We start from the raw sequence: 25,269 nt of genomic DNA, 5'->3' as shown, positions 1-25,269 counted from the left end.
TGTGGGCCTCGCCACTGGGCAGCTTACTTTGCCAGAGCAAGCAAATAAGAAATGTCACAGAGAGTATGGAAACAAGTCTTTTCATTATGAGTTGTATTTTCCTGGCTCTTTGCTTGCCTGGTAATTTCTGATTGGATGTCAGACAGTGCAAGTTTTACCTTATTGGTTGCTAGATATTTTTGTGCTGTAATAATTAGCTTTGTCCTGGATTGTAGTAAGTTACTTGGAAATAATTGGATCCTTTTGGGTCTTGCCTTCAAACTTTTGTTAGGACTCATGCAGCATTAGTTTAGGTCTAACTTTCCACAATACTGAAGCAAAACCTTGCCGAACACTCTATCAGATGCCCTGTGAGTTGAGGATTTTCAGTCTGGCTGGTGGGAACAGGAATAGTCCAGGCCCTGGATAAGCTCCCCCTGATCCTTTCATGTGGTTCCTTCCCCAGCCTTGGGTAGCTTCTTTACATGCATGTGCAGAACAGTGCTCAGTGGAAGACTCAGGGCCCCTCAGCAAATCTCTTTGTGCAGCTCTCCTATTTGATACTTTGTCCTATAAATTCCATCTGCTATGGGTATAAGGGCTGGTTCAGGGAAAAGGCAGCAGGAAGGGATAACAGGATAGATGGTTACCAGTGAGAGGTTCCCTCACAACTTCCCTCAAGGTGTAAGCAGGCAGGGTTATTGTGTTCCTTTTAAGTCCATAAACTTTGAAAAGAGTCCAATTCAATAGTCACTGGATACCTCCTATATGCCAGATATTGGGGTACAGATAGAACTCAAACCAACAGGATACAAAAATGTAAACATCAAAAATGAAAAAAAAAAAAAAAAAAAAGGAAGCAAAATAAAAAAAAAAAAAAAAAAAAAAAAAAAAAAAAAAGGACAGCATAAAGGACATAGCACAGTACAGGAAACACTTTTGGGGTAGGCGCAGGAGTTAGGTTTCCTGGAGATGATACATCTCAACTTACTTTTAGAGAATAAATAGGAATTTGTTACATGGTGTCAAATAAAAAACTAATCCCGACTTGGCAAGGAGAGACTTTATTTGAAAGGATTGCTGCAAAAAAAAGGGGAGGGCAGCTATTACAACAGAGAAAACACACTGACCATATGATCAGCAAGCATCTCAAGAGTTAAGTAAAAAAGTTTTTCTTTTATAGGGAGGAGGAAACACAGGAGGGGCTGAGGGAGTGGCAATGGCAGATGGCAGATCAGACAGTGTTTTACCCTGAATCCCACTGGACTCAGGAGGGGCTGTAGGCTGAGCGTGGGCCAAAAGTCAGGGGCCTGCAGAAAGGAGAGAATCTTAACCAAGGTTTGGTTAACAAGCATTTTGTTCCAATTGATCAGTGGGGACAAGCGCTTCAGCTAATCATTCGAAGCAAAGAATGGGAATCTGGAAGGTCTGTGTCTGGCCTTGTCACTGGTAGACAAGGAGGGCACCCATGAGCCTTATCTCAGACATGGGGAAAGGTGGTTCTTTGCGGTAAGCTGTTTTCCGGAACACAAAAGATGGCGGGGGGTGGGGGCACAGGCGGGTGTGTGGTTCTTTGAAAGTCCCAGTTTTCCAGGATCACAGGGCTTGGGTAAAATTCAACGTTATCTGTAGACAGGTTAGAGAACAAGAAAACAGTGAGCAACAAGGAGATACACGAAGTGCTTGGCATTGCTTGAGTATCTCAAGCATGACAGGATATGAGAATCTGGAAATAATACTGGTTATAATCCAGTCTGTGACATCTGGGTGCCACCCACTGGGGTGAGGGGCCTTAGCACGGACGTGCCTGACCACAGGTCTCAGGTCCGGCTGCTGGGGGCCATTTCCAGGGTTTGCACGGACACAGTGGCTCTCCATGGGTCAGCACCAACTGCTGGGCAGACTGTGAGAGTGCGTTTGTCCCCAAAAGGTCAGCTCAGTGAAGTGCAATTCAGGGAAGGTGGCTTTTGCTCCGAAGCACTCGACAGAATGAATGTGGTCTTCTCCCCAAGTGGGCAATGACGGCTGGGATCACTGCTGCCGGGCGGCAGGGGTGGGCAGGACTCCATGTCGAGCAGCCTTAGTTAGCACAGGCTTCCAACAGTCCCCAGGTGCGGGGCTGCTGCCTCCTAGAACGAGCCTCCTCAAAATAACACGTTCTTCTTCACGACCTATGCCTGTGCATGTCTGCCTGTCTTCTATGGACCAATCCTGCCTCGTGTGTCTTTTCCTGAACACCTTTTCTTTCATACCAGGAACAGAGAAGAAAAGCCCAGAGACATCTTTCAGAATAGACGAACCAGCCGTTAAAGATCCAAGGGTACTAAACTGCTACTAGAAGAGGAATCCAGCCTCCCAGCCACATCAACAATGTATCTGGGGGAGGTAGAAATAAGAGTTGATTCTCTCAGGGAAGATCAACCATCAGAAGCTGTGTGCACTGTGGCTCCCTACGAAGGTGATGGCCTTTGGGTGACCTAGAGGACCTACAGCTGTGGTGCCTCCCATGGAACCCACCTGAGCTGAACAGGGAGGGGCCAGGCAGCACTGCAAACTGCTCAAGCTCCTCCATCGCTCTGGACCACCGTCCCCTGTCAACACTGCGCACTAACGGGCAAGTCTTCTCGTCTCTCCGGTGCTCCCTGTGGATGGGCCCCGTCTAATTCCTCTGGGCATGCCACCAACTGGAGCCCTGATGGAGGTCTGTCATCTAGACATAGCCCATGCCTGTGACAAGGTGTAAGAACAAGGCATACGATGAAGAGTGGTTAAACATCCCAGTGCTGTTTATTCAGGAGAACATTAAGATAAATACACCTAAATATTACAAAATTTTATGTACAGGAATGACCACTCCCTAACAAGTTTAAAAAGCAGTCTGAAAAAAACAAAAAATACAGTCCCCCCCACTCCCACTTTCAAACCCTGGAATGCCCAGGAAGACAGAATCAAGCTCTTGATGCATTTTCTTCAACACAGTCAACAGATATTGAATCTGGATTGGTTTGGCCGATGCTATTGGAAAGAACGCAGATGTGGAAAGAAAATGCTATGTTTAAAATCCCTTTCCAATGCTGGCGCTAGGCACCCAAGTTTTACCTACGTGACCCTATGGGCATCATTTCCTGAAGCGCTTGAAAAGCGGGTGCACGTGCTTAGTGGAAGCCTTGCTCCGTGACGAGTGGTACTCCATGTACACTGTGTCATCGGCCCCAGACATGGAGCTCATCGTGCCGAAGCGCCGAGACACCTGCAGGGCGACCCGGCCCACCATTAGTTTACAAAGCAAAACACCCTCCTCCTATAATATTTATAATCATAATAAGATAAATTTATAAAACTTATAAAAGTTTCATAGATTTTATTATTTTTAAAATAACACTTACTGACCACTTAGTATGTCTCAGGCATTGTTCTAAGCAGCTTATACTTATTTACATGTCTTACCTCATCTAATCCTCACAACCATTATAATCCCCATCTTACAGAAGAGGAAACAGGCACAGAGAAATGAAGTATTTGTCCAAGATCACATAACTCTTAAACAGATGGGACGTGAACCCAGGCAGTCAGCTTCAGATTCCCTGTACCTAGCCATACACCACCCTGCCTCTCTTAATGACACTTTCTAAACGGAATTTTAACAGTGAGGGCAGGAGTCCCTCAAAATCTCCTGAGACCCCATCATAAGTCTTTGAATCAACTGGAAATCCTTTCTAGCCCTGGGCCTGAATCTTGGCTCTGTGTCTCACTGGGTGGCCTTGGGCAAATACTGAATGTCTGCACCTCAATGAACTCATCTGTAAAATGGGGATAACCACATCTGCTTGACATGTGTGGTATGAACAGAAATCACACAAGTCAAGGGTCTGACCCCGAGCCTGGGACACCACTCGCACCAGATTCCAAACAAGGTACACAGACAGGCACTGAAGCCACGCCTTGCACAGCCTCACCCCGGGTGACCCACTGTGAGGTGGAATTGACTAGACACCACCTTCAGACACAGAAACAGGAAGTTTCCCTGGGCTCCCGTGGAGAGTGCCCAGGAGGAGGCCCAGCCCCTAACCCCCAGGTCTGGGGACAGAAAGGTCTCAGGCTGCGGGGAGGGCAGCACCTCCCTGGTGACACTGCTCCCTTCTTCCCTTGTTCCAGCCATTGCTCACTTTCCAGCTCTAACACCAACTTAGTTTCAAAAGCTCCTGATGAAACGGTACTTCTCTCCTTGGAAGGGCCTGATAGTAAGAATTCCTCATAATGACACTTTCATTAGTTATACTGTATTATATTTGCCTGGCACATAGCAGGCATTCAAGAAGTATGTGCAGAATAACTGAAAAGTTGCGCATTTTCAGAGAACTCTAAATATTTTTCGAAGAATGTATGGAAACTACAATACGAGTTGATTCTCAGACCCATTTTACAGCCTGGAAGGCTCAGTTTCATTACTGAGGAGGAAGCCAGGGATAAGGTGACGCGCCCAAGGCCAAAAAGGCAGCCCCAGATCCATCACGCTCCTTCCAGTAGCCACCCTAGGCAGAGCCTGGGCTCCCACATCCAAATACTAACCAATACTTAGGCCAGACTGCTATGTGAACAGAGCAGGAGACCAACCACACCCGCCGTGTGCTCAGACACATAAAACAAGACAGACGCACGGCACAGTTAGCAGGGGTGTTTTCGATTCTCTTCTCTAGTCTCCAAGTTCTTAAGAAAATCACACAGGCACATACACACAAAGGACTGTGCAGGCGTATGTGTGTCTAAGATGCTGTCCTTCGGGAGAACTGACATCTGGGGCCTCACCCACTCAACTCACCTGGCTGGATTTGGAGCCAAGTTCTCCCGCCACCACCTCCTCCTCAGCATCCAGGTCAGAGGCTGCCAGGACCTTCTGTAAGAGTTGCTGTTGCTCCTCTTTTGTTGAAAATGCCAACTCCTCCTCCTCCATGTTGGCAAGCTTTGTGATCACCTGCAGCGCAGAACCCTCTTGTTTTCTCTCCCTGGACCCGCCCGCCTTCTCCTGGGCTCACCTGGTCTGGTCACTTGCCCCCTCAGGCCCAGCAGAGCAGGTGGCTAATAACGGAGAGCTCCTCTCAGGCAGTGCAGAGACCAGCCTCAGAGCCACTGTCAACAAGGAGCTTAACTAATGACTGCAAGGCAGGAGAGGTTCAGGAAATTCTAGAAAACTCTGCTCCCAACACATGGCAGCTAAATGATCACTTACAGAAGATCAACAGGAATCTTGGCAATCTTAAAACAACCATTCTGGTAGTTTTCCCACCTTGCACCAGGTAAACGAAGGACCAAAAACCGAAAGGCACAGCCGGCTGACCTTTAAAAAGGCCTTCAACCTCCAGGCTTGGCACCCAGGGCTTCCAGCAGGAGGGACACTTATAAATGATATGATATTAAGAATGGATTTATAAGATTTTTCTTCCAAAAGAGAAAGATAAAAGCATGGTGGAGATTTGGTTTTCATTTCTTTGGAGATAACTTACTACAAGGCCTACCTATCCCTGCAGAAAGCTTGGATTAATTACGTATAGCAGGGTCCCCAACCGCTGGGCTGAGGACCAGTACCGGTCCGTGGCCTGTCAGGAACCGGGCCGCACAGCAGGAGGCGAGCGGCGGGAGAGTGAGCAAAGCTTCATCTGCCGCTCCCCACGGCTCACATTACTGCCTGGACCATCCCACCCCCATCGCTCGCATTACGCCCTCTCCCCACCGGTCTGTGGAAAAATTGTCTTCCATGAAACCAGTTCCTGGCACCAAAAAGGTTGGGGACTGGTGAGTCAGAAAAGGAACTTCTTTTCGTCTCTCACTCTCTCTCTCTCTCTCATTCTTCTCATCATTTTAATTAAAAGAAAATTCCTAGAAGTATCTGGCTGTACCCTTCAGGTGGCCACAGATCTGGAGTACAGATACAGGACACTTCTGCCCTGGCCTGATCACCAGGGTCCAGATTCTGGGAACCCTAACCTGGCTGCTCTCAGCAGGCAGCCCTGGAGGTGAGGAAGGCAAAGGCAGCTCCAACCTACACAGACAACCATGTGCTCAGGTACCATGTTGTCAAGCTCACCCATCAAAGAACCCAGAGCACTTCCTGATTCGCTGCTTCTCTTACCCTTACGACTCTCCTGGGAATCAGGAGGTATGGATGCTATTATCAGCTCGAACGTTACACAGAGGGATAAAAAGGTCGAAATGAAAATCCTTTGGAAAACTGTCCCAAGTGTCCTAAACTAGAGTTCAGCATGAGAAGTCTGAAAAGTGTCACTGCCTCTGACTAAAAGGGGAGGGATCAGACAACCCTGTCCTCTTTTCTAAGGCTAATAAAGGGAACTCTATTAGTTCCCTAATTAGCTCTGCCCTAAACCAATTTGAAAAAGATACAATCTGAAGTATCTGAAAAGGCAGCCTACAGTCTTTCACAAACAAGAACCTGGGAACTTATATGTTCTAAGATATCCTTTTAATCCCTTGCTTCCAGCACCCTCCACCCACTACCACAAGTAAAAACCCTTTGGGACACTAAATCCTAACAAAAACTTAGTATTTGTGTCAATAGGAAAGAAAGCAAATGCCTTAGCCAATGAAAGTTCGCCAAAGCTTTAGAATTTCCCAAACTATTAAAATACCAGATTTACAGTACATGGATGGCTCTGATGTCTGTGAGGCCCACTGAGGCCCAGGCTTACCAGATGACTAAGGGCAGACTCTCCCAGCTACCTGGAGGGGGCACCCCCTGAGAAAGTAACCCCGAGGGGCTTAGACTAACACAGTGATAGCCACAGTTCCTTCATCTCGAGTCCTACTAGGCGAGCACATTTTCCCACCAACATCTAATGTTTTCTCTTCAAGACAACTGTAAAAATTAACAAGCTGAGACTCCACAGGCCTCTTACTTCAGAGGCCCCATTCTTTGACCATTCACTGTGAGAAGTTGGAAACAGGAAGGATCCTGCACAATATTTTTCCTTCAAAGCTCCCCACAATTCATGCAAGAACAAAGGTACCCTCATGTCCCCCAATGTCCTGTGCCTGCCTGAAATCTGTCCCATGGTCATGCTGACAGCGGCCCCCCACTTCTCATGGAGGGCTGGGTACAAAAAAGCCTCAGTCCTACTCCAACCAGGACCAAATGCTTACATACCTTAAAGCTATAACCTTGATCTACCAAGAACCTCTGTCGCTTGGTTGAGTAAGCCATTTCCTGTGTGTCCTGGGACACCAGCGAGTAGAAGAAGGCATTGTACTCCTCTGCAACCATCCCTGGAGGAGGGCACATAAAAGGACAATATTAGCTATTAGAACGGCAGGAACTAAGGGTCCAGTGTTCAAAAGCAAGTACTGCAGTGGGAGAGCTCTGCAGTCAGAGGGGCCATTGCCCTGATTCTGCACGAGGACTTCATCAAAATTAAAAACTTTTGTGCTTCAAAGGACACCATCAAGGAAGTGAAAAGACAACCCACAGAATTGGGGAAAACATTTACAAAGCATATCTGATAAGAGATTTGAATCTAGGGAATACAAAAAACTATTATAACTCAACAATGAAAAGACAAATAAACCAATTATAAAAAGGACAAAGGATCTGAACAGACAGTTCCCCAAAGAAGATATAAAAAGAAGATTCACGTGTCAATGAGCACATGAAAAAAGCTCAATATCATTAGTCATCAGGGAAATGCAAGTCAAAACCGTGACAAAATACTACCTGGCACACACTAGGATGACTAGAATAAAAAAAGATGATTACAGTTGTTGTCAAGGATGTGGAGAAACTGAAATGCTCATACACTGTTGGTGAGAATGGAAAATGGTACAATCACTTTGGAAACAGTCTGGCAGTTTATTAAAACGTTAAACATAAACTTATTACATGACCCAAACATTATTCTAAGAGCCAGAAAGTGGAAACAATCCAAATGTCCATAAATGAATTTTAAAAAGTGGTATGCCCAGGGACTTCCCTGGTGGAGCAGTGGTTAAGAATCCGCCTGCCAATGCAGGGGTCACAGGTTCGAGCCCTGGTCCAGGAAGATCCCACATGCCGTGGAGCAACTAAGCCCGTGCACCACAACTACTGAGCCTGCACTCTAGAGCCCGAGAGCCACAACTACTGAAGCCCACACGCCCTAGAGACCGTGCTCCACAACAACAGAAACTACCACAATGAGAAGCCCGTGCACCGCAATGAAGAGTAGCCCCTGCTCGACGCAACTAGAGAAAGCCTACATGCAGCAACAAAGACCCAACGCAGCCAAAATATAAATAAAATTTTAAAAATAATAATCAAAAAAAGTGGTATGTCTATACAGTGGACTATTATTCAGCAATAAAAAAGAATGAAGTACTAATACATGCTACAATATGGATAACCCTTTTGAAAACATTATGCTAAAACTACTTTAATAAAAAAGGTTGAGAGAGAAAACCCAGTAACAGAATTATCATAGTAACTAGGACAGAAAATACTGTAGCCTATAAAATCTGATCCTGCAGGAAAATCTGAATATTTTTGCTTCACAGTTCAAATGTCAGTAAGTTAAGTATCTGTGTACTGCCTCTGAATTCAACTGTTTCCTTGTCTTACAAGAGTTCAGAGATGCAAAGAAAAGGGCTAAGTATATTATATCAAATATTTTCCTTTTTCTCCCTTTGTTTTATTGAGATAAAATTGACATATAGTGCTATATAAGTTTAAGGTACACAGCATAATGATTTGACTTACATATATTGTGAAATGATTACCTCGGTGAGTTTAGTTCACATCCATCATTGTAGTTTTGATTTGCATTTCCCTAATAATTAGTGAAGTTTAGCACCTTTTCATGTACCTGTTGGCTATTTGTAAATCTTCTTTGGAAAAAATGTCTATTCAGGTCTTTTGTCCAGTTTTTGATTGGATTATTGGTTTTTTTGCTATTGAGTTGTGTAAGGTCTTCATTTATTTTGGCTATTAACCCCTTATCAGATATACGATTTGCAAATATTTTCTCCCATTCCATACATTGCCTTTTCATTTTGTCGACCATTCCTTTTGCTGCGAAGAAGCTTTTTAGTTTGATGTAGTCCACTTATTTTTTATTTTGTTGCTTAAGCTTTAGGTGTAATATCCAAAAAAAACACTGCCAAGACCCATGTCAAGGAGCATTTTTCCTTTGTTTTCCTTTAGAAGTTGTATGGTTTCCAGCCTTACATTTAAGTCTTTAATCCATTTTGAGTCAATTTTTGCTAGTGGTGTAAGACAGGGGTAATTTCATCCTTTCACATGCGGATATCCAATTTTCCCAGCACCGTTTATTAAAGAGACTATCTTTTCTCCACTGGGTATTCTTGGTTCTCTTGTCAAATATTAGTTGACCATATATGCATGGGTTTAATTTCTGGGCTCTGGATTGTGTTCCACTGATCTATAAGTCTGTTTTTTGTTTTTTTGTTTTTTTTTTTTTGCGGTACGCGGGCCTCTCACTGCCATGGCCTCTCCTGTTGCAGAGCACAGGCTCCGGACGCGCAGGCTCAGCGGCCATGGCTCACGGGCCCAGCCGCTCCGCGGCATGTGGGATCTTCCCAGACCGGGGCACGAACCCGCATCCCCTGCATCAGCAGGTGGACTCTCAACCACTGTGCCACCAGGGGAGCCCTATAAGTCTGTTTTTGTGCCAGTAACATATTCTTTTGATGACCACAGCTTTATTATATAACTTAAAAACAGAAGTGCGATGCCTCCTGCTTTGTTCTTCTTTCTCAGAACTTGCTTTGGCTATGTGGGGTCTTTTGTGGTTCCACAAAAATTTTAGGATTGTTATTTTTACTTCTGTTTAAAATGCCACTGGAGTCTTGATAGGGATTGCATTGAATCTACAGATGGCTTTGGGTAGTATAGATATTTTAACAATTTTAATTCTTCCACTCCATAAACAAAGGATACTTTCCATTTATCTTCTTACATTTCTCTCATCAATGTCTTATAGTTTTCGGTGTAGAGCTCTTTCACCTCCTTGGTTAAATTTATTCCTAAATATTTTATTGTGGGTTTTTTTTGTTGTTGTTTGTTTTTTGGCTGTGTGGCATGTGGGACCTTAGTTCCCCGACCAGGGATTGAACCCGTGCCCCCTGCAGCTCGGAGTCCTAACCACTAGACTGCCAGGGAAGTCCCCAATATTTTATTGTTTTGGATGCTATTGTAAATGGAATCATTTTATTTCTTTTTTAGATAATTTGTCATTAGTGTATAGAAACACTACTGATTTTTGTAAAGTTTGAATCCTGAAACTTTACCAAATTCATTGAATAGATCTAACAGTTTTTTGGTAAAGTCTTCTGGATTTTCTATGTATGAAATCATGTCACCTGCAAATAGAGAAAATTTTACTTCTTCTTTTCCAATTCTGATGCTTTCTATATCTTTTTCTTACCTAATTGCTTTGGTTAGGACTTCCAGTACAATGTTGAATAGGACTGGTGAGACTGGGCACCCTTGTCTTGTTCCTGATCTTAGAGGAAAAGCTTTCAAATCTTTCACTATTAAGTATGAGGTTAGCTGTGGGCTTGTCATATACGGCCTTTATTATGTTGAGGTACTTTCCTCCTATACCTAATTTGTTAAGAGTTTTTATCATGAACAGATGTTGAATTTTGTCAAATGCTTTTTCTGCATCCATTGAAATGATCATATGATCTTGTCTTTAATTCTATTAATGTGATATATCACATTTATTGATTTGCATATGGTGAACCTCCTTTGCATCCCAGGTATAAATCCCACTTGATCATGGTGAATGATCCTTCTAATATGATGCTGAATTTGGTTTGCTAGTATTTTATTGAGGATTTTTACAACTGTATTCATTGGATATTGGCCTGTCATTTTCTTTTCTGTAGTAAACTTTTCTGGCTTTGGTATCAGGGTAATACTGGCCTTGTAAAATGAGTCAAACAGTATTTAAAAAACAAAATTCCAATCAAATTCAAAGGGATTTTCAAATTAGCTTTGTGTGTGATGAGTAAGGAATAAGTAATGAAACACTTTCATATATGCTAGTCAGATTTATCCAGCAGTCTATTATATTCTGTTATGTACTCTTATTCCTCATTATTAACAGTCCTGCAAGGTAAGGATTGTCACTCCAACTTTGGATGAGAAACCAAAGCTCAGAGGGTCAAATTACTTGCCCAAGGTCACACAGTTGGTCTGGTGCCCAAGTCCATGTTTGCTATTTCCACTAACTTGCCCTGTCTCCATTTCAAGCACAATCAATTAGCTGTTTCCTAAACATACTCAAACGCAGTACAATTACAACACCTGCCCACTAATCCTGTCATTTTCAAACATCCTAGCAGTCCAAGTTCTTCCTAAGATTAGTGAATTCCTTGAGGACAGGGCCTGTGTCCTTGTTTTAGGACCTGCCTGGTCTGCTAAGAGGATGCCATCTCTTAGCAGAAACGTCAATCTCTACTCTGCCCATGATTGGGTTCTGGGCTCCTTTACTGCAGTTAACAAGCAGAGGAAGCAGGACTCTTGCTTCTTCATTCACTGAGCTTGTGATGTCCCTGCTGTAAACTGCCACTCAAGGGACCACTCTTCACAGGTTATGAGCAAGGTATCCACCTTGTGGCTGCCCAAGCTGCTCCTACCAAGCCCTCCCCTTACTCTTAACTCAAGGTTCAGGGGACAGCTGCCAGCTGCTACACTTGCACTGGTGGTCTATGCTCTGCTTTCTGCCTTCTACATCTACACCATCACGCACTCTGAATTCAACTGTCTCCTTGTATTACCTGGCTCCTCTATCTACCAACACAAACACTCAGCTCAGACTGTGACCTCCAGACAGCTGCCATGGAAAACGTCCACATGCTCAACCCCAGCACATGAGAAATAACAATGGCCAAGGAGACCTTGGTCCTTGCTTTGGGACCCCCGTCCATCCCCTTCAGGGTCTACCTAGCCCAGGAGCACAGGCTCACCCTCACAGACACCTGACGGAAGTGGTTTGAAAAGACAGACCGCCTGGAGCAGAAGGTACCTTTTTTTGCTCGGAGCACTCGCCCCAGCCTCTGGGCCTCCTGCCGCCGGGAGCCACCATGAGATGAGATCTGAATGAGAACATTTGCTTCTGGCAGATCAAACGATGTGTCACCCACCTATAGAAATGAACCAGCTATGAGTCTGGGAAGTTTTTTTTTTTTTTTTTTTGCGGTACATGGGCCTCTCACTGTTGTGGCCTCTCCCGTTGCAGAGCACAGGCTCTGGACGCGCAGGCTCAAGCGGCCACGGCTCACGGGCCCAGCCACTCCGCGGCACATGGGATCTTCTCAGACCGGGACACGAACCCGCGTCCCCTGTATCGTCAGGCAGACTCTCAACCACTGTGCCACCAGGGAAGCCCTGGGAAGTGATATGAGTCAAAAAGGGAAAAAAAAGTCAACTGGCCTCAAATTTAAATAAGCTCTGTAGGTAATTCAGAAAAACAATCACTATCCTCTTCAATCTGTACCGGGGTCCTTCAGATGCACGCAGGGCTCTAAGGACCTAGCATGTTCTCCTAAGAGCTGTCCTATAGAAGCTGTCGAGACCTGACTCCTAACCATCTGTCTCAGCAACAGTCCTGGTGTGGCTGCTAGGGACCCAGAGACAAGAGGGCCCTATCAACAGACTCTCTGTGAGTGATTCTTCTTATTTTTTGCTACAGAAATGGGTCTGCACAAAACCATCCACAATTTTAACTGGAGGCTATTGAGGCCAACAGCAAAGGTCGGACACATGACCTGGGAGGGGCCACTGCCTGCAGTGGGCTGGATTCTGACTCTGGGTAGCTGCCTTAGCTTGGGGAGGGGGGTGGAGAGGGGATCCAACCATCAAAGTTCCCAGACACAGAAATAAAAGCTTGACCCATCCATGATCACTTTATAGGTAAATCTCGTTTCTTTTGGGCTTTGGGTCTGTTCTAACCTGAATGACTATTCTAAACTGTTGGGCCACCACTTCTAACTGCAAATTAAAACCATCACCAAGCTGGGCCTACATGATTCTGCATTGTGTTTATATTCACCACCCACCCCCAAGGCATACCAGGAGCCAGGACAAAAGCTGCCCACAACCCACAGGAATCTCCAATGCCACAAAGAGAACCTTATGCAAATGCCAACCTTTGCCATAGTAGGTAATGAACTTTTCCCCCTTGTATAAAGAAAATACAACTCAAAATTCCTGTATCCCAAAAAGAGGTGGGAAAAACTTAAGCAAAAGGACTTGCTAGATTATATACTCCTTGAGTTAGGAATATAGATTATGTACATTAAAACCGTACATCTGCTTCTTCCACTACCTGACAGGCAACGTTCCTCTGCCCCCAGACACTGAACACGTGGGAATGAAAACTGACATGTGACGTTCCTTCAACAAATACCAATTCACTGCCCAGAAATCATCCAGTGTCCCCCAGGCCCGGGGGCTGCTGCATGCCACACTGACCTTGGATATGAAGATGGTGTTGATTTTGGGGTTATGCTTGAAATTCTGGAGAATCTGCATCCTTTCTCCCTGGGATGTAGGACCATAGATATAGGGTCTAGAGAAGAACAAAGCTGTGTTAGGAAGACTACAGAATCACTCCTCAATTATCCTGAAAGCATGTCAGAGGGAAAGGGAGATCTTGCAAGGTTTCTCTCTTCCAGGAAGCCCTCTGTCATGCAAAAACATCAGGAAGAGAGGCACAAAAGTGAGAGCCTACAGACCCTCCCCACCGCCTTTCCAAACCACACACACCGCACCCTTTCCACTCTGAGCCAAGATGCAGATCACTACTCTCTTCAAGATTCCCTCCTTTACCTTTTTGTTTTTGGCCTGTGCTCCTTCCTGCCTCAGTTATCTCTCACGCTAAGCTTAGTGTCTATACAAGGAGAATCCCCTAGATTTCACGAAGCTCAATGGGAGCAGCAAAGAAAACATTGCTATTTGCAAACAAAAGTTTGGAAGGAACTGTTTCCTAATCAAACAAGCATTCTCCAAGAAAGGAGAAAAGAGCCCCTTCCAGACTTTTCCCCATGGACCCTCTATAACACTAAGCTCAAACATTTCTCTTGAGTTTCCAGCTCTGTGCCAAAGGGTACAACCCTGTCTGAGAACCTCAATGGCACCTGGCAAAGCCATTCCTCTGCTTTTCTTGTAATGATGTGGTTTTGTAGTTTCTGAAGGGTCAGCAATAACAGTGATGGTGACGATGACAACGACAAGGACGATGAGGACAGCTAGCAGGCATACAGGGCCCACCCACACCAAACATGCAGCTGGGTTCTACCCTGGGAAAAAAACATCCATGCCTGTCGATATTTCTCGAAACTGTGAAAGGTAGGTTTCACGTTCCTAATTTACACACGAGGAACTGAGGGTCACGAGCCTAAGGAGGCTGACCCAAGTGGCTGTTCCACCACTGAGGCCACGAGCTATCCCCGGGCAGTGCCCATGGAAGGCTCAGGAAGCACGACTTCTGATACTCCACACGTGCTTCCCAACACTGTGCTACAAACTGGGTACAGGTGTACCCGAGAGAGCAGCCCCCTTGCCGGTGGGGAAGCTGCGCAGGGCCTGGGACAGCTGGATGCTTCCCTAACCACGGCAAGCCTGGCCTGTGAGAGTGTTCGGGGCACCACGCAAATCTTATAATTTCCTGTATGTGTCATGCTGTGAAAAAGGTCGGGAAACTGCACTCTTCAGAACAGCCTGTCTCTTGATACCCAGGATTTCAGGTGGTTCTTTTTCTCCTCGCTCGTCATCAGGAAAAACAACTCAAATAGTGGTGAGCCCTAAGTTTCTGAAGGTTCTCTCATATAGGAAATGAAACAGAAGGGTAACCATCCTTCGGAAAGAGGACCTAACATTTGTTGAACACCTACCAGATGCAGGAATCCTCTGAGGTAGGTGATGGTAACTCCATGTGACAGTGGAACAAAAGGAGGTTCAGAGAGGTAAAGAACTTTTCCTAGGTCACACAGCTAATAAGAGGAGGAGCTGGGAATCAAATCCAGTGTGTCTGACTCCAAAGTTCATGTTCTACCCACTACCTCACACTATCAAACAACCCAAAGAGTCTCTCCTGCAAAGTACTTTAGTGACACCTATTTCTTTCTCAGTAAGGTCGAAACAAACCAGAAACTCAGAGACTCCCTGCCATACACCAGTCCCAAGTTACAGAATGGAGCATAGCTCAGGATCCAAAGGACCATTGTATAGCAAGAAAATGAGACAGACAACAACACTTCATACACTTAAAGGCCAGAAATACCAAATAAAAGGAAAAAAGAATAAGTAAAAGTTGTAATTACGATTCTAGTACCCATGAGAGAGCCACAACCTGCTGCCCTTCACCATGCCAGATTGGTTCAGATTTGACAGTGCCAGGCAAATGAATGTCCCCCTTGAGGGAGGCTCCAGGAAGAGTCAGGATGGAGTACTGGAATGGGGGTGGGGATAGGAGGGAGGATGGCTCTTAAATCAGACACAGTAAATATATGCACTGTCTTGATGCCCCTCTCAAATAGACGCTAATGTGACAGTAGTAAAGGATTAAAAAAACACAAACCCGCAAGGGCAAAGAGAACAGAAGTAATAGCAGAATAACGGAAGCAGAACTGTGGAAACTGAAAAGCAGATGGATACAGGCATGGAAACTAAAGTAGTAGACCAGAGAAAGCAGAAGCCCAAGCCAGCAGGAGGGAAAAACCAATACAAAACAAGACAATTTTCTACACAGAACACAGAAGGGTTCAGGATCTAATCACCAGTTGCCTCGGAAGGTGGGTGGTAGGGTAGGATTGCAGATAGAAGGACCGACAGAGTACATGCATAAGGAAAAGTGTCAGACCCCAACTCTGACAGCCAGGCATGCGTCCTCCCACCTGGCAGAGAACTGGAAGTTTACTTTCTAGATTCTGAACAGGAAGGTCTACACTTAGGGACCTCAGGCAGAGCTGAGGGCAAAGCAAGATTGAAAGTGAAAAACGACGGGGATTCCCTTTTCCCTCCCCCACCACAGGCTGGTATCTAGGAGACCAGAAGATTCTTCTCTGGAGAAACTTTCCAGCACAAGAGAAAAGACCCAGAGATACTGGAATCTGGCAATCTCTTGACAAACTAGCCAGGTCCCTGTATGATCATGCTGTGGAGAGGGCCATAGGTCGGCAAACCCACTAAGCTATACACAAAGGCCGATCCGCTTTTTAGCGACTGACCGTTAACTAAGAAACTAGAGCCAAAGACTACCAAAAATCAGAAGAAGGTCTCTAAAGATAGAGCTGAAACAATCAAAACACCTGAAGAAAAGAGAGACAGTGTAGGCAATAGAAGAAAGCTTCAAAAGCTTTAACAGCCTCAGATAAGACACTGTACTTAAAAAACAAAACAGCTGGCGATATAGAACTCTTGGAAATTAACAAAAGCTTCAATAGGGTTGGAAGAAAAAGGGATAAAAAAATGAGAGAAATTGGGAGTTCACTGGAAGTCCAGTGGTTGGGACTGGGCACTTTCACTGCCATGGCCCGGGTTCAATCCCAATCCCACAAGCCGTGCAGCACAGCCAAAGAAAAGAAGAAGAAAAAAGAAAAGAAAATTGGAGAAGCTGTCCAGGAGATCTAACATCTGACCAGCAGGAATTCAAAAAAGAGAGAAAAGAAAAAACGGAGAAGATGAGTAACAAAGAAAAAACAGAAAGAAATTCTTGGAATTGAAGGCCACGAATTTCCAGACTGAGAGGGTCTACTGAGTGTCCATCACAATGAAAGAAAAAAAGATCACACTAGTCATATTGTTTTGAAATTTCCAAAAATGAAAAAACAGATTCTAAATTCCTGAGAGATGGAACACAGGACCACCAGAACAGATCATCAGACTTGTAAGCAGCTGCATTGGAAGCCCCAAGAAAAGGACCCTGCCTTTTGACATGCTGAGGCTCAGCCAAACTACTGATCAAGTGTGAGACTGAATAATGACATCTCCAAGCGAATTCTTAAAAACTTTTCCTCTACGTACCTTCTCTCAGAAATCTACTAAACGATACACTCCATCAAAACGAGTGACCAAGAAAGAGGACACTTGAGATTCGGCAACAGGGGCTCCAACACAGGGAAGAGGCACAAGGAACTCACAGGATCATGTCAGAGGGACAGTTAGGCAGCATCTCTAATCCTAGAGAGCAAGCAGACCAATGCAGAGTGGGAGGATAAAGTGCTGGTTGAGGCTGGTGGAGGATGAAGAACTGGAAGGGATCCACCAGGGAAAGAAAGTGAAAAGAAATCGAGAGATTACCTGATGGATCTGACCCTTTTGAGAAGGAGTTTATGATGCATGAAGAGTCTGAAAAGGACTAATTAGTAATTATATAGAAAACCAAGCGAAAGTAATAACAAGGCAATTATTAACTTCAGGAAAAACAAATGTTAACACAAAGGAAAATGTAAGCATGGTACACTATCTGCCTTGGCTTGAACAATACTTACACAGCCAAAATAATGTAACATTGAACACTAACGTAACCCCAAATACACTGGGAGGATGGAGTGGGGGAAGGAGATGGAGGAGCATATGTACGAGAGCTAAATCCACAACTCCCATGGTAGGAAATTAGTAAGCAATTTCTACAATTAATAATCAAGAAATTACTATATAAATTATTACTTAGAAATATGAAGGTAAATAGAGAAGAGAGTTGAAAGTGGCTATCTTTGGGGAAGAGAAATTGTGAGTAGGAAGACAGGTGCAAGGAACTGCTGGTTTTTGTAAGTCTGTTACTTTGATAAAAAGTAAAATCTGGGCTTCCCTAGTGGCGCAGGGGTTGAGAGTCTGCCTGCCGATGCAGGGGACACGGGTTCGTGCCCCGGTCCGGGAAGATCCCACATGCCGCAGAGCAGCTGGGCTGGTGAGCCATGGCCGCTGAGCTTGCGCGTCCGGAGCCTGTGCTCCGCAATGGGAGAGACCACAACAGTGAGAGGCCCGCGTACCACATAAAAAAAAAAAAAAAAAATGTAAAACCTTTCCTACATTAAAAAAAGGTATGCACCAAAACCTTCAAGAGCGGCGGAGGAGTAAGACATGGAGATCACCTTCCTCCCAACAGATACATGAGAAATACATCTACACGTGGAACAACTCCTACAGAACACCTACTGAACACTGGCAGAAGACCTCAGACTTCCCCAAAGGCAAGAAACTCCTCATGTACCTGGGTAGGGCAAAAGAAAAAAGAGACAAAAGGATAAGGACAGGACCTGCACCAGTGGGAGGGAGCTGTGAAGGAGGAAAAATTTCCACTCACTAGGAAGCCCCTTCAATGATGGAGACGGGGGTGGGCGGGGTGGAAGTTTCGGAGCCACAGAGGAGAGCGTAGCAACAGGGGTGCAGAGGCCAAAGCAGAGATTCCCACACAGAGGATCAGTGCCGACCAGCACTCACCAGCCTGAGAGGCTTGTCTGCTCACCCGCTGGGGCAGGTGGGGCTGGGAGCTGAGGCTCGGGCTTCAGAAGTCAGACCCCAGGGAGAGGACTGGGGTTGGCTGCGTGAACACAGCCTGAAGGGGGTTAGTGCACCACAGCTAGCCGGAAGGGAGTCCAGGAAAAATTCTGGAACTGCCTAAGAAGCAAGAGATCACTGTCTCGGGGTGCACAAGGAGAGGGGATTCAGAGAACCGCCTAAACAAGCTCCAGAGATGGGTGTGAGCCGCAGCTATCAGCGTGGACACCAGAGATGGGCATGAAACGCTAAGGCTGCTGCAGCCACCAAGAAGTCTGTGTGCAAGCACAGGTCACTGTCCACACCTCCCCTCCCAGGAGCCTGTACAGCCCACCACTGCCAGGTTCCCAGGATCCAGTGACAACTTCCCAGGGAGAACGCATGGCATGCCTCAGGCTGGTACAACGTCATGTGAGCCTCTGCCACCGCAGGCTCGCCCCACATCCGTACCCCTCCCTCCCCCCGGCCTGAGTGAGCCAGAGACTCCTAATCAGCTGCTCCTTTAACCCCGTCCTGTCTGAGCGAAGAACAGACGCCCTCAGTCGACCTACATGCAGAGGCGGGGCCAAATCGAAAGCTGAACCCCGGGACCTGTGGCAACAAAGAAGAGAAAGGGAAATCTCTCCCAGCAGCCTCAGATTAAATCTCCACAATCAACTCGATGTACCCTGCATCTCCAGAATACCTGAATAGACAACGAATCATCCCAAAATTGAGGCAGTGGACTTTGTGTGATTTTCTGTATAGCTTTGCTTTTACCACATTTCCTGGGGCTCTGTCATTTTTTTTTTAATAGTTTTTAGCATTTGTAACCATTGGTGGATTTGTTGTTTGGTTTGGTTGCTCTCTTCTTTCTTTCTTCCTTTTTTATTACTTTTTAACTCTTTTTTATTTTTAACAATATTTTTTATTTTTTAATAACTTCCTTTTCTTTTTTGCTTTCTTTCTTTTTTACTCCCTTTCCTTAAGAGCTGTGTGGCTGACAGGGTGTTGGTGCTCGGCCAGGTATCAGGCCTGTGCCTCTGAGATGGGAGAGCCAAGTTCAGGACATTGGACCACCAGAAACCTCCCGACTCCACATAATATCAAACAGCGAAAGCTCTACCAGAGATCTCCATCTCAACACTAAGACCCAGCTCCACTAAACAACCAGCAAGCTACAGTGCTGGACACCCTATGCCAAACAACTAGCAAGACAGGAACACAACCCCACCCATTAGCAGAGAGGCTGCCTAAAATCATAAGGCCACAGACACCCCAAAACACACCACCAGACGCAATCCTGCCCACCAGAAATACGAGATCCAGCCTCATCCACCAGAACACAGGCAACAGTCCCCTCCACCAGGAAGCGTACACAACCCACGGAATCTACGTTAGCCACTGGGGGCAGACACCAAAAGCAACAAGAACTACAAACCTGCAGTCTTTGAAAAGGAGACCCCAAACACAGTAAGGCAAGCAAAATGAGAAGACAAAGAAACAAACAGCAGATGAAGGAGCAAGGTAAAAACCCACCAGACCAAACAAATAAAGAGGAAATAGGCAGTCTACTTGAAAAAGAATTCAGAGTAATGATAGTAAAGATGATCCAAAATCTTGGAAATAGAATGGAGAAAATACAAGAAACGTTTAAGGACTCAGAAGAACTAAAGAGCAAACAAACAATGATGAAAAACACAATAAATGAAATTAAAAACTCTCTAGAAGGAATCAATAGCAGAATAACTGAGGCAGAAGAACAGAGAAGTGACCTGGAAGATAAAATAGTGGAAATAACTACCACAGAGGAGAATAAAGAATGGAAAGAAATGCGGACAGTCTCAGAGACCTCTGGGACAACATTACACGCACCAACATTCAAATTATAGGGCGTCCCAGGAGAGGAAGACAAAAAGAAAAGGACTGAGAAAATATGTGAAGAGATTATAGTTGAAAACTTCCCTAATATGGGAAAGCAAACAGTCTAACAGAGAAGTGACCTGGAAGATAAAATAGTGGAAATAACTACCACAGAGGAGAATAAAGAATGGAAAGAAATGCGGACAGTCTCAGAGACCTCTGGGACAACATTACACGCACCAACATTCAAATTATAGGGCGTCCCAGGAGAGGAAGACAAAAAGAAAAGGACTGAGAAAATATGTGAAGAGATTATAGTTGAAAACTTCCCTAATATGGGAAAGCAAACAGTCATTCAAGTCCAGGAAGCACAGAGAGTCCCATAAAGGATAAATCCAAGGAGAAATATGCCAAGACACATATTAATCAAACTACCAAAATACAAAGAAAAAATATTAAAAGCAGTAAGGGAAAAACAAAAAATAACATACAAGGGAATCCCCATAAGGTTAACAGCTGATATTTCAGCAGAAACGCTGCAATCCAGGAAGGGAGTGGCAGGACATACGTAAAGTGATGGAAGGGAAAAGCCTACAACCAAGAATACTCTACACAGCAAGGATCTCATGCAGATTTGATGGAGAAATTAAAAACTTTACAGACAAGCAAAAGCTAAAAGAATTCAGCACCACCAAACCAGCTTTACAACAAATGCTAAAGGAACGTCTCTAGGCAGGAAACACAAGAGAAGGAATAGACCCACTATAACAAACCCAAAACAATTAAGAAAATAGTAATAGGAACATAAATATCAATAAATGTAAATGGATTAAAAGCTCCCACCAAAAGACACAGACTGGCTGAATGGATACAAAAACAAGATCCATATATGCTGTCTACAAGAGACCCACTTCAGACCAAGGGACACATACAGACTGAAAGTGAGGGGATGGAAAAAGATATTCCCTGCAAATGGAAATCAAAAGAAAGCTGGAGTAGCAATTCTCATATCAGACAAAATAGACTTTAAAATAAAGACTATTACAAGAGACAAAGAAGGACACTACATAATGATCAAGGGATCGATCCAAGAAGAAGATATAACAATTGTAAATATTTATGCACCCAACATAGGAGCACCTCAATACATAAGGCAAATACTAACAGGGGAAACTGTCAGTAACACATTCATACTAGGGGACTTTAACACCCCACTTTCACCAATGGACAGATCATCCAAAATGAAAATAAATAAGGAAACACAAGCTTTAAATGATACATTAAACAAGATGGACTTAATTGATATTTATAGGACATTCCATCCAAAAACAACAGAATACACATTTTTCTCAAGTGCTCATGGAACATTCTCCAGGATAGATCATATCTTGGGTCAAAAATCAAGCCTTGGTAAATTTAAGAAAATTGAAATTGTATCAAGTATCTTTTCTGACCACAACGCTATGAGACTAGATATCAATTACAGGAAAAGATCTGAAAAAATACAAACACATGGAGGCTAAACAATACATTACTTAATAACAAAGTGATCACTGAAGAAATCAAAGAGGAAATCAGAAAGTACCTACAAACAAATGACAATGGAGCCACGACGACCCAAAACGAATGGGATGCAGCAAAAGCAGTTCTAAGAGGGAAGTTTATAGCAATACAATCCTACTTTAAGAAACAGGAAACATCTCTAAAAACCAACCTAACCTTGCAGCTAAAGCAATTAGAGAAAGAAGAACAATAAAACCCCAAAGTTAGCAGAAGGAAAAAAAAATCATAAAGATCAGACCATAAATAAATGAAAAAGAAATGAAGGAAACAATAGCAAAGATCAAAAAACTAAAAGCTGGTTCTTCGAGAAGATAAACAAAATTGATAAACCATTAGCCAGACTCATCAAGAAAAAAAGGGAGAAGACTCAAATCAATAGAATTAGAAATGAAAAAGGAGAAGTAACAACTGACACTGCAGAAATACAAACGATCATGAGAGATTACTATAAGCAACTCTATGCCAATAAATTGGACAATGTGGAAGAAATGGACAAATTCTTAGAAATGCACAATCTGCCAAGACTGAATCAGGAAGAAATAGAAAATATGAACAGATGAATCACAAGTACTGAAATTGAAACTGTGATTAAAAATCTTCCAACATACAAAAGCCCAGGACCAAATGGCTTCACAGGCAAATTCTATCAAACATTTAGAGAAGAGCTAACACCTATCCTTCTCAAACTCTTCCAAAATATAGCAGAGGGAGGAACACTCCCAAATTCATTCTACAAGGCCACCATCACCCTGATACCAAAACCAGACAAAGATGCCACAAAGAAAGAAAACTACAGGCCAATATCACTGATGAACATACATGCAAAAATCCTCAACAAAATACTAGCAAACAGAATCCAACAAAACACTAAAAGGATCATACACCATGATCAAGTAGGGTTTATCCCAGGAATGCAAGGATTCTTCAATATCTGCAAATCAATCAATGTGATACACCATATCAACAAACTGAAGGATAAAAACCATTTGATTATCTCAATAGATGCAGAAAGAAATTCTGACAAAATTCAACACCCATTTATGATAAAAACCCTCCAGAAAGCAGGCATATAGGGAACTTACCTCAACATAATAAAGGCCATATATGACAAACCCACAGCCAACATCATTCTCAATGGTGAAAAACTGAAACCATTTCCTCTAAGATCAGGAGGAAGACAAGGTTGTCCACTCTCACCTCTATTATTCAACATGATTCTGGAAGTTTTAGCCACAGAAGTCAGAAAAGAAAAAGAAATAAAAGGAACCCAAGGCGGAAAAGAAGAAGTAAAGCTGTCAGGGCTTCCCTGGTGGCGCAGGGGTTGAGAGTCTGCCTGCCGATGCAGGAGACACGGGTTCGTGCCCCGGTCAAGGAGGATCCCACATGCCGCGGAGCGGCTGGGTCCATGAGCCATGGCCGCTGAGCCTGCAGGTCCGGAGCCTGTGCTCCGCAACAGGAGAGGCCGTGACAGTGAGAGGCCCGCATACCGCAGAAAAAAAAAAAGCTGTCACTGTTTGCAGATGACATGATAGTATACATAGAGAATCCTAAAGATGCTACCAGGAAGCTACTAGAGCTAATCAGTGAATTTGGTAAAGTAGCAGGGTACAAAATTAATGCACAGAAATCTCTAGCATTCATATACACTAATGATGAAAAATCTGTAAGAGAAATTAAGGAAACACTCCCATTTACCACGGCAACAAAAAGAATAAAATACCTAGGAATAAACCTACCTAAGGAGACAAAAGACTTGTATGCAGAAAACATAAGACACTGATGAAAGAAATTAAAGATGATACAAACAGACAGAGAGATATACCATGTTCTTGGTTTGGAGGAATCAACATTGTGATAATGACTATACTACCCAATACAATGCTTATCAAACTACCAATGGCATTTTTTACAGAACTAGAACAAAAAATTGCACAATTTGTATGGAAACACAAAAGACCCCAAATAGCCAAAGCAATCTTGAGAAAGAAAAACAGACCTGGAGGAATAAGACTCCCTCACTTCAGACTATACTACAAAGCTACAGTAATCAAGGCAGTATGGTACTGGCACAAAAACAGAAATTTAGATCAATGGAACAGGACAGAAAGCCCAGAGATAAACCCAGGCACATATGGTCACCTTACCTTTGATAAAGAAGGCAAGAATATATAATGGAGAAAGTACAATCTCTTCAATAAGTGGTGCTGGGAAAACTGGAAAGCTACATGTAAAAGAATGAAATTAGAACACTCCTTAACACCATATACAAAAATAAATTCACATTTAGGATTAAAGACCTAAATGTAAGGCTAGACACTATAAAACTCTTAGAGGAAAACATAGGCAGAACACTCTATGACCTAAATCACAACAAGATCCTTTTTGACCCAACTCCTAGAGAAATGGAAATAAAAACAAAAATAAACAAATGGGACCCAATGAAACTTAAAGCTTTTGCATAGCAAAGGAAAACATAAACAAGACGAAAAGACAACCCTCAGAATGGGAGAAAATATTTGCAAATGAAGCAACTGACAAAGGATTAAGCTCCAAAATTTACAAGCAGCTCATGCAGCTCAATATCAGAAAATCAAACAACCCAATCCAAAAATGGGCAGAAGACCTAAATAGACATTTCTCCAAAGAAGATATATAGATTGCCAACAAACACATGAAAGGATGCTCAACATCACTAATCATTAGAGAAATGCAAATCAAAAGTACAATGAGGTATCATCTCACACCAGTCAGAATGGCCATCATCAAAAACTCTACAAACAATAAATGCTAGAGAGGGTGTGGAGAAAAGGGAACCCTCTTGCACTATTGATGGGAATGTAAATTGATACAGCCACTATGGAGAACATTATGGAGGTTCCTTAAAAAACTAAAAATAGAACTACCATACCACCCAGCAATCCCACTACTGGGCATATACCCTAAGAAAAACATAAGTCAAAAAGAGTCACGCACCACGATGTTCATTGCAGCTCTACTTACAATAGCCAGGACATGGAAGCAACCTAAGTGTCCATCGACAGATGAATGGATAAGGAAGATGTGGCACATATATACAATGGAATATTACTCAGCCATAAAAAGAAACGAAATTGAGTTATTTGTAGTGAGGTGGATGGACCTAGAATCTGTCATACAGAGTGAAGTTAAGTCAGAAAGAGAAAAACAAATACCATATCCTAACACATATATATGTTATCTAAAAAAAATGGTTCTGAACAACCTAGGGGGAGGACAGGAATAAAGACGCAGAAATAGAGAATGGATTGAGGACACGAAGAGGGGAAGGGTAAGCTGGGACGAAGTGAGAGCTTGTCATGGACATATATACACTACCAAATGTAAAATAGATAGCTAGT

General features: G+C 43.7%; 1 protein-coding gene across 2 annotated transcripts in view; it reads right to left on the bottom strand.

Moving 5' to 3' along the window:
- Positions 1-2,747: 2,747 nt before the first annotated feature.
- Positions 2,748-25,269, bottom strand: part of ERCC3 (ERCC excision repair 3, TFIIH core complex helicase subunit) — a 38,451-nt gene continuing 15,929 nt past the window's right edge. Inside the window, exons 11-15 of one of the 2 annotated variants that reach the window (XM_024738053.1) lie at positions 13,460-13,556; positions 12,012-12,129; positions 7,136-7,254; positions 4,799-4,951; positions 2,748-3,229 (exon numbers count right to left, since the gene is read on the bottom strand). In XM_024738053.1, the coding sequence (XP_024593821.1) occupies positions 3,098-3,229; positions 4,799-4,951; positions 7,136-7,254; positions 12,012-12,129; positions 13,460-13,556 (619 nt within the window). In that variant the 3' untranslated portion in view covers positions 2,748-3,097. Of the gene's footprint in view, positions 3,230-4,798; positions 4,952-7,135; positions 7,257-12,011; positions 12,130-13,459; positions 13,557-25,269 lie in introns of those variants that run through there. The other variant, XM_024738055.1, reaches the window with a different exon arrangement.

This window comes from Neophocaena asiaeorientalis, unplaced genomic scaffold, assembly GCF_003031525.2.
Source record: "Neophocaena asiaeorientalis asiaeorientalis breed wild unplaced genomic scaffold, Neophocaena_asiaeorientalis_V1.1 scaffold98, whole genome shotgun sequence".
Lineage (NCBI taxonomy): Eukaryota > Metazoa > Chordata > Mammalia > Artiodactyla > Phocoenidae > Neophocaena > Neophocaena asiaeorientalis.
Note: the sequence above shows the minus strand (reverse complement) of the source record. Positions and strands in the feature narration are given on the sequence as shown.